General features: G+C 41.4%; 1 protein-coding gene across 2 annotated transcripts; it reads right to left on the bottom strand.

Annotated features, from left to right (window-relative positions):
• Positions 1-686: 686 nt before the first annotated feature.
• Positions 687-9,130, bottom strand: LOC124267506 (ankyrin-2-like). Of its 2 annotated transcripts, XM_046702428.1 has the most exons (4): positions 9,049-9,130; positions 5,329-5,630; positions 4,580-5,160; positions 687-1,416 (listed from the first exon to the last, which is right to left on the bottom strand). In XM_046702428.1, the coding sequence occupies exons 2-4, from the start codon at positions 5,592-5,594 to the stop codon at positions 833-835; spliced, it is 1,431 nt and encodes a 476-aa protein (XP_046558384.1). In that variant the 5' UTR covers positions 5,595-5,630; positions 9,049-9,130; the 3' UTR covers positions 687-832. The 2 variants fall into 2 exon arrangements, with proteins under 2 accessions (XP_046558384.1, XP_046558383.1); XM_046702427.1 differs by having other exon boundaries at positions 4,580-5,630.
• Positions 9,131-10,620: the final 1,490 nt, after the last annotated feature.

Here is a 10,620-nt window from a genome sequence, read left to right as displayed (position 1 = left end):
CGCCGCTTTGAGAGTATACCAGTCGTACCACGGTGTGACGAAAGACTTTCACATGTACTGTTATGTTGGTGAAAAACAGTTATTAGAACCAACAGTCACAGGACTCTGGTGAGCCAAAGAGTGAGTGAGTGAGTTATTATTTAACGTCACATCGGCAATTTTGCAGCCATATCGTGACGAGAACATATTTGATTTTGAAGTGGAATATATGTATATTATAAAAACGAGGACAGTAAAACAACTAGAATATCACAATTTGAATCAAAAATAGCGTGGAAAGTTTAAAACTAATAGCACTATTGGGACAATACAATATAAAAACAGGCTAGAGATCGCCAACAACAGAAGGTAGATCACCATACTAGGGACCATGGGGACTTACAGTACGTTTGCTACCTGCATGGACCCTAGCTGGATTGAGCCAAAGAGACACAACTGCACAGCGAATCACCCGGATGATGAGGAATGGACGCGCATCCATTGTGTACAGTTCCATCTGTTACCATATGTATGAGGAAGTCATGTCACAGCCACAAAACCCCGTGAAGATTTGGTCTTCAGCAACCCATGCTTGTCGTAAGAGGCGACTAACGGGATCGGGTGGTCAGGCTCGCTGACTTGGTTGACACATGCCATCGTATCCCGGTTCGTAGATCGATTCTCATGCTGTTGATTACTGGATTGTCTGGTCCAGACTCAATTATTTACAGACCGCCTCCATATAGCTGGAATATTGCTGAGTGCGGCATTAAACCAGCATCGTCATCATCAACAACACGGATGCACAAACACTCACATAAGGTAACATCCAGAGTCGACAGACTTGAGACGTTCACGTAGGACATGATGACCTTCTTCTTTGGCAACCTTTACTGCTGTCTTTCCATTCCTGTTCTTGGCTTTGACGAAGAGCAGCGTCTGATGAGACGATGCATTCAACGACGTCCTCGTGACCTCCACGACAGGCGTAATGCAGAATAGTGTCACCCTCATCATCAACTAATTGCATCTTTGCCCCCCTACGGAGGAGCAGCTTCACGACATCCAAATACCCCCAGCGTGCTGCAGACATCGCCGGTGTCATCCCTGATTTATCGGAACTGTTGACGTCCAACTCATCCTTGGAGAGGACAAACTTGACGATACTTATGTCGCCTGCACGACAAGCTGCGTGAAGAACTGTGTCGCCACCTTTGTCCACTGACGTCAGATCTGCGCCTTTGGTCACGAGAAGCTCCACCACATCTCTATGTCCTTGGTAGGCAGCCACCATTAGACCTGTTCTTCCGTGACTGTCCTTCCGGTTGAGGTTGTCCAGATCTTCTGACAAAATTCGAACAACTCGGTCCAAATCTCCCAGTTTGCATGCTCTGTGGAAATCATTGTCTTTTTGACGTTTGTCCGAGTTCTTCATCGCTGAAACAGAAACAATTACTGGTAAAATGCGATTAATAGTATCATTTTCGAGCGCCAACCCGTAAAGATCAGGGTGAACTTTAGTCGTTAGCAACCCATGCTTGTCGTAATAAGGCAACTAACGGTACCAGATCGTAAGTCTGGCGGAAATGGTTGATGCACGTCAGTTGCGTATATGGAAACTCATAACTTAAATCACTGGATTGTCTGGTCCAGACTCGAGTATATATAGCCTGTGACCTCATTGTATCACGGCACTTGATATATCGTAATCGGAAATGAAATTGTCAACTTATTAGGCCCTTTTTATTATGAAATCTGATTAACGTGACATTTAATCAACATTTTTGTGAAAAACATATTATTTTAACTTTGATAGTTTTTCAGCGAGAGCCATTAGACGAACGAAGCCGGTTAATGTTTGCCAAGGGAGAGAACTCCATCGAGAGAACTATTTTCTTACTATGGCACGCGGTACAAGCAAATGGCACTGTCAAACGTTTACTTACGACAAGGAACGAATGTAAATAGTTTTAATATTAAAAATCATTTATGAAATTCATTGTGATTGGTCATATCATCATGTTTTTAACCAAAACATCTGAAACTTGTATTCATTTTTATACAAGGTAACAATAACGTAAGAAAATATTTCTTTGCCGCCTTAAAACGCCATACAATTGCTGTCGTTTGCAGGGTCAAGTTGCACGATACGTCACTTCCCCTTATAGTTTTAGGTCGGAAAATGTGCAAATGACCTTACAGTAGTCGCAGGATTGCTCTTGACGAAGTAAGTTTTGATTCATGATAGATCCAATGGCGGTAATGCCATCGCAGTTTCAAAATGTTCCAGAAGTTACTGCAAAGACGACTAGTTAAATATTTCTACGATTAGTAAAACCATCCTTAACCTTTGACATGACACTCCAATGAAATAAATCACCTTTTAAGAGCGGTGAGAATATTTCGCTCATATGACGACGTACATGAGTGTGTATGTGTATGTGCGGTTGCTTTACTAGCCCAGACTGAAGCTGGTGTTATAGTGCTAGCCCACTGTGATACCATGCCGCAGTGAAGCATGAATACGCCACTCAGACACATTATACTGACTCCGAGCCGGCCAGTCCTTGATGTACCCATTAATGCCGAGCGCCAGGCAGGGATCAACAAGTACCATATTTTAACGTCTTTTGGTATGACGCAGTCGGGGATCGAACCCGCGCGACCTTCCGCACTCCGGACGGACGCTCTAGCCACTACACCACGGAAGCGGTGGGATCGGCTGAAAAGTAGGTCATTGTCTGAAGTGGTTAATGAGACTCATGTTTCGGTTTGCCGTGCCGCGATACGATGAATGCCGTGATACAACGAGGTCGAATTTATGTCATATATTTAGGCTTGCGGGAAACTCTTCCATGGTTAATCAAGTATAATACTGATTTGGTGTCAGATTTATGACCTAAAATGAGGCTCGAGGCGTTCAGTGCGAAACACAAATAAATACAATGTGTACTTATCATCAAATATTTGCTTCCATCTTTTGTTATGTGTGCAATTTCACTCTTTGTAGACCACTGTGAAGTCGTCGTATGGCGTCACTATCATATGACGTCAATAATCAGCTGTTTAGTTGTATATCTTGTGTTTTCGAGACATTGGTTATCGCTGTTTAGAAATTGTAAAAGCATTTGAAAAACTATTCTGGAAGATAATCTACATGTGTATGCTTCTCTCGAGGGTAGTACGGTCTGATGTATGCCTCTTTGCAGCAGTGTCACGTGTCACTCGAGCCGGTTGGCGAGGAATAACTTTGCTACAAAAAGGGGTACATCAGACCGTACTACCCGAGGGAGATGTCTACAACATATTTACCTTACCGCCATGTTGAATTTACAAAATATCTTTTATTTTGTTTTGAAGATTGATAAGCTCGCTACCGACTATATGACATGTAAACAAAATGGCGTCTGCCGCTCGACTGTATTTTTAAAACCAGTGAAACATATTCTTAAAAGCTAAAAGATGTTACAAAAATGGTTAATTATGTTTTAGTTGTGTCTCCAAACGATTCAATGTATAAAATAGTTTAAATAAAGAAGGGAAAGTCGGTAAAATAAATGTGTAGACAGCGAACTAAAAAACAGCTTATCGAACGGTTTTCGAACTCCGTGCACTGCATACGTCATATTATGACGTCACACGGTTGTTAGCGATACAGCTTCTCGGCGGAGAGCTTCGCGGTTACCGTCGCAGCGGGTGATATTTTTTCCAGTTGTCACCCTCCTTGGAGGGGTGACACGGAAATGTGGTAAAGCGTCATTGACCAATGAAATATTTTACATAAAGGTAAGATAAATCCTTGTGTCTCTTGATTTCAAAAATATCAACATTTGAAACGGGAGTACTCGTTTCGCTTACAACACATTCCTCACCCCTTACTTGAGGACTCGTTTCCATTTTAATACCTTTTGCACACGCTCTCATCGACTCGCGTTGACGTATGCAATATGGAAAGACGCGGTGGAGATTCTTTAAATCATTGTATTTATTGTGTGTACTCGTGGTGATAAATATACCTGTCGATCCTGTTAAATATTATCAAAATGGTCAAAGATAAAGAAAAATATTATTATTAGAAACACACAAACGTCTCATGGTCGATAACAGTGAGATGGGTAATTATTCCGCTTTTAACATTATTCCTGTAAAATCATTGCCGGGGACACCAGAAATTGGCTTCACAGATTGTATCAATGTGGGGAATGAAACCCGGACATTCGGCGTGACGAGCGAACGCGTTAACCATTAGGTTACCTCACCATCCCCAGGTCCCATTACATTGTCACATGCTATAGTTTGATCAAACGTTATGGTTAGCGAAAATTTGATTGAAAGCAGACCAGCAATGCAAGGTGCTGTCAAGGTGTGACTTTTTGTAAAAGGTTTTTCCAGTAAAGGTTTACGAAGCATTATAAGATGTATTTTACGACCGGCATTGCGTTAAAGAGCTGCAACGTGTACCCACTTGTGTTTGTTACTATTATGTTTCAAGAAAATATGAAAAACAAGAGTCTATATAGTAACTTACCTCCTCACATTTGTAAAACTGTGCTCAAGAAACATGCACCCTATTTATGCAGCCGAAAATAGTGTTAATTACCTTGCTGATATCCTACTGCACCTCTGGTTTGCGTCCTACATCCTTCTGTACTTGGACAATGTAGAGCCTCTGTTCCTCTAACTTTGACATGTAGAATATCATGTCCGCATCCTCTCCCTTCTCCAGCAGCAGCGGCAGTCCTCGAGGGGAGTCCATTCTCTTCTCCAGCAGCAGCGGCAGTCCTCGAGGGGAGTCCAGTCTCTTCTCCAGCAGCAGCGGCAGTCCTCGAGGGGAGTCCAGTCTCTTCTCCAGCAGCAGCGGCAGTCCTCGAGGGGAGTCCAGTCTCTTCTCCAGCAGCAGCGGCAGTCCTCGAGGGGAGTCCATTCTCTTCTCCAGCAGCAGCGGCAGTCCTCGAGGGGAGTCCAGTCTCTTCTCCAGCAGCAGCGGCAGTCCTTGAGGGGAGTCCAGTTTCTTCTCTAGCAGGAGGTTCCTGCCCGCCGCCTTCTACAGTTCCTAATTTAGCGGTTTCTGGTTCAATCTTTAGCTCACTTTCCACCCAAGACGTTTGCACATCATCATGTGCACATCCTGCTTCTGAAGAAGTCTCTCTTGTTAGACATTGTGCACTCCTTACTTGAGACCTTGTTTCACTTTCAATACTTTGTGCACTCCTTACTTGATACCTCGTTTTACTTTCAATACCTTGTGCACTCCTTACTTGAGACCTCGTTTCACTTTCAGTTCCTTGTGCACTGATTACTTGAGACGTCGTTCCACTTTCAATACTTTGTGCACTCCTTACTTGAGACCTCGTTTCACTTTCAATACTTTGTGCACTGATTACTTGAGACCTCGTTTCATTTGTAATACTTTGGGCACTGCCTGATCCGCCCGTAGTTATATATCCAGTGCCTTGTAAACTCCCAACCCTGGGAGCAACTTCTTTTCTAATTATTATCTCATTTTCTGTCCTGTGGCCTACACCCCCGTAGACAATTCCTGCCGCGTTAATATTTGTGGCATCGCTATGTATGTGAATGGCAATAGTTCCCCTGTAGTCGCCAGTACTCGCCATGACTGTCGCGGTGTTTCCTCCTCAAATAGTCACGTCCTGAAAGAACAAGATAACATACGTTTATTGTGTTAAGTTTCCATGAAATTTCCTTTTTAAAACATTGCATATATCCTGTAGTATCCTAAATATCGTATGATTTGTTTCAGTATATTTCCTGACCTCAATAATGTGTATGTTGCCGATGAACAGCAAATGTACGGTGCCGATAAACAGCGATTGTATGATACCGATAAACAGCAAATGTATGGTGCCGTTCATCAACGAATGTATGGTGCCGTTCATCAGCGAATGTATTGGTGCCGTTAAACATCAATTGTATGATACCGATAAACGTCAATTGCATGATACTGACAAACAGCAATTGTACGATACCAATAAAGAGTGAATGTATGGTGTCGTTAAACATCAATTGTATGACACCGATAAACAGCAAATGTATGATTCCCATAAACAGCAAATGTATGACACCGATAAAAAGCAAATGTATGACACTGATATAGAGATTACTAAACGAGTGTCTGTCAGATACCATTTACCTTACAACGAGTTGTTTCGAAATGTTGTTGTTACAATCATGAACCCTTGCAAACGCCTTGGGGATCGATCCGTATTGTTACAATCACTAAGTTCATCCGTAAAAAATTCATCCTTCATCAGTTCATCAATTAAGTCAGTAGGTAAATGGCACTGACGTTACCGTGTCAGGTAATTTCGTAAGGCGATACCTTGAAACGTGTCGCATCTCCGTATAAACTAATGTTGTAAATATGTTCAAAGGAAAGCCGCAGTTAACACGCCCTTTGTCGTTACCATCGATCTTTTCGTAATCGTTTACACATATGTTACTTATTGCTGAAGCCATTTTGAAGTCGTGACTATGCATAATCTGCAGCAACTACGGTAGCAGACGACAAAGCAAAATATGTACATGTTACTATCTAAATTAAGTTCGATTTATTTCATAAATGCAAATACTATAAGCATATACCAAGATCGCACAAATACAGGCGAATACAGATGTTTGGCATACCGATTGAAACGAGAAACTTATGAATACCGATTAATCAGCAAAATAGTACCGTCATAAAACAGGTCATCACCATGGATTAGCCAATCACGGGATTAGAAATCGATCTCACACATATGTGGGATAACAGTTTTCTCACATGGGTTTCTCACCCACGGGTGTGTAAGAAAAACAGGAAACGTATGATACCGATCAACAGCGAATGTACGGTGCCCTCCATCAGCGAATGTATGGTGCCGTTAAACATCAATTGTATGGTGCCGATAAACAGCAAATGTATGGTGCCGTTAAACATCAATTGTATGGTGCCGATAAACAGCGAATGTATGGTGCCGTTAAACATCAATTGTATGGTGCCGATAAACAGCAAATGTATGGTGCGGATAAACAGCAAATGTATGGTGCCGATAAACATCAAATGTATGGTGCCAATAAACTGCAAATGTATGGTGCCGTTAAACATCAATTGTATGGTGCCGATAAACAGCATATGTATGGTGCCGTTAAACATCAAATGTATGGTGCCAATAAACAGCAAATGTATGGAGCCGATAAACAGCAAATGTATGGTGCCGATAAACAGCAATTGTATGATACCAATAAAAAGCAAACTATGATACCAATAAACAGCAATTGTATGATACCGATAAACAGCAAATGTACGGTGCCGTTCATCAGCCAATGTATTGGTGCCGTTAAGCATCAATTGTATGATACCGATAAACAGCAAATATATGATTCCCATAAACAGCAAATGTATGGAGCCGATAAACATCAATTGTATGATACCGATAAAATGCAAATGTATGGTGCCGAGAAAAAAAATCAATTGTATGATACCGATAAAGCAAATGTATGATATTAATAAACAGCAATTGTATGATACTGTTAAACAGCAACTGTCAGATTCCGATACACTGCAACTGTAAAGAGTATCTGTACGATGCTGATGGACTATCCATTAGGCGTGGCTTCATTTGTGATTCGACTCCAGCATGTGTGGAAACTGTCACACTTCACTGAATCTCATTGTAGCGTTTCACAGCGCCCTCGGCTCAACTCCGGGAAAAGCCGATAACCCAACATCCGTGATCATATTTTATTTTTAGGATTGTGTAATTGTTTTTTAATCCCGCACTCAGTAATTTCTATAATATTTTCCAACGTGTGTTCATGCTGTTGATCACTGGATTGTCTGGTCCAGACTCGATTGTTTACAGACCGCCGCTGAGTGCGGCGTAAACATAAACTCACTCACTCCAACGTGTGTATATTTGCGGTATGGAAGGTGAGACTTAAGCTGTATACTGTCTCCAAGGTCAGCCGATCTGTTTCACAAAATCAACACTTATGTTATGGTTATATAATCCACTTATGTATTTAGTTTTCGCTGTACTTAAATCCGATCCTGTCAAAATGTAACCTAACCGTCAACTCAATTTTGTCCTCTCTATTGTGAGGCCAGTCGATATCACTGACCTGAAACAAGGCGAGCAGTAACTATGGTTGTACAAAATGATAGCCATCGGTCGTGTTGTACATCGGTACAACCACAGGGACATACAACTGTACCCACAAGAATAATTTGACAAGATAATAAACTGTTTTATTGGAATTTGGGGCGTATGTAACATTAAAGGGAGGATAACAATATATGGATGAACAACTTCTTTATTGTTGTGCTGTAAAAGCGATAAAGACGATAAAGACAATGAAATAAACTATTTGTTTAACACACATAAACCGTGTACTATAGGACTACACATGGGTTACAATGCTTATCATAAGACTGACTGACGACTGAGTTTGGTTTTACGCCGCTTTTAGCAATATTCCAGCAACATCACGGCGGGGGACACCAGAAATGGGCTTCACACATTGTACCCATGTGGGGATTCGAACCCGGGTCTTCGGCGTGACGAGCCAACGCTTTAACCACTAGGCTATCCCACCACCCCTGCTTGTCATAAGAGGCGACTGACGAGATCGGGTGGTCAGGCTGGTTGACTGGCCAAGGCTCAATTATTCACAGACACCGTCATATATATGGAGTATTAATGTTAGTGAAATGTTAAACAACAAACAACTGACTTACTGACTGAGTTTGGTTTTACGCCGCTTTTAGCAATATTCCAGCAACATCACGGCGGGGACACCAGAAATGGGCTTCACACATTGTGCCCATGTGGGGATTCGAACCCGGGTCTTCGGCGTGATGAGCCAACGCTTTAACCATTAGGCTACCCCACCGCCCCTCAAACAACAAACAAACAAACAAACAAACAAACAAAACAGTGACAATAATCGAGTCCACATCAGTATTATGAAAACAGAACGTTGTTGATGAAAAATAGAATACAGAAGTTATCCATAATAATATCTTGCCCTTTTTGACAAGACAATGTCGATAATATAGAATTATCCTACCTTGTGAAAACGTCGCATCGGAAATGAGAGTGCGAGGGTGTTCTTCTGTCCAGGGAGACTCTGAAAGTGATGAAATACAACGCTTAGCTTGTTCATATACGGCTATAAATAGTTCTCGTAACGCATATCATTCTATATTTAAGGGGCGGGTTTTCCCTGTTTCACTCCGGACAACTTCATTGTAAAGTCGTGTAAATAGATCTAGTTGAGGAAGTAAATAGATCGAGTTGAGGAAGTTTTCCAGGCAACAATTAATTTGTTTGACAGACATTTCCCAGAAAGAAAACGATTGATTCAATACATTTAAACTGTTGTAAAACAGATCTCACTCCAAATTATTTTTCCTTTGGTGTAAGCAGCCGTATCTCTGGGCTTCACGATTTTCTGTTTCTCGCTCTCTCTATTATCTTGTTTGTTTATGGGCCACTGTGGTATGGCCGGAGTACTTCTGTGTGGGGCTAGACCTTCAATATTCACCTTTCTGAAACAAATATGGTGTCTAGCAAGTGCTATATCGGGGCAGGACATGCTTACAGTTTTTTCAAACACCTGGTGTCCCCATTGGTGGTCCATTCATATGATTTCCACAGCTGTATTTCAGTCTCTCCAAATGAAATCTATTTCCTAGGGTAGTCAAGCCATTCTTTTGCTTTGAGGACTGATATTTTCAAATTGATGAATGATGAAATAGACACAGTGTCTAGTTCAATATGCTTACCTCCCAAAATGTGCTGCACTGAAACTACAAGGGCTACGGCTTTCAAACTTTGCATACTTTGTGTCTATGCATGTTTCTACACAGCATCGTCAAATGTGGCTATATCTTTATGCTGATGGCCGCCATATTGGACGCTACTTCTGGCAAAAACTTGTCTTCAAAAACTTTCACGGGCTTCTTTGCCATTTTGTGCCAAACCAAACTTAGCACATACAACAGTTTAAACGCTTGTTCTGAAGTGGCCTTTTGGTTGTTGAACATTTTCTGTTCTTGGTCCTATGTCAAAGTCACGTGATGCGGCGGCCATATTGGATTGAAGATGTTTATCGGAAATTGCAGATTTTGTGGGGTAGGCATTTTTCGCAATCCATAACTCTGAATGTATGAACTGCAGAACGCTGTAAATGTGCAGATATACATAATATACCTCAAATATGTACAACTCATAGGTTATGCGTTGCGATATCTTTATTAGTTACGGATATCTAGATGTTTGCTTCTGTTGTTTATTTTGTACTAAAATGTATTTTCAAAAATCGCAGCGTCATTACTATTTCAACTATGCAGCTAGAATCTGGCAGTACGTAGTAACTTGGTATGTTGAACATTTTTGTTCTTGGGTGCATGTCAAAATGTGAATTGTTTGGCGGCCATATTGGATTTCGTCAGATTCTGATGATACTACATTATAAACAGCATAGCTGGTCAGATTCTGCACAGAAGGCAGTAAAACTTGGCAGTATGCATCAACATACGATGCTTAACATTTCGTGTTCTTACATGCATATCAAAAGTTTGATTGTTTGGCGGCCATATGGCATTGAAAATTGCACAAATGCATTATGTGTCCAAAA

This window comes from Haliotis rubra, unplaced genomic scaffold, assembly GCF_003918875.1.
Source record: "Haliotis rubra isolate DU_JTF1 unplaced genomic scaffold, ASM391887v1 Scf1317, whole genome shotgun sequence".
In the NCBI taxonomy this organism is placed as follows: Eukaryota; Metazoa; Mollusca; class Gastropoda; order Lepetellida; family Haliotidae; genus Haliotis; species Haliotis rubra.
The sequence above is the reverse complement of the archived record's forward strand: the minus strand, read 5'-3'. Positions and strand labels throughout refer to the sequence as shown.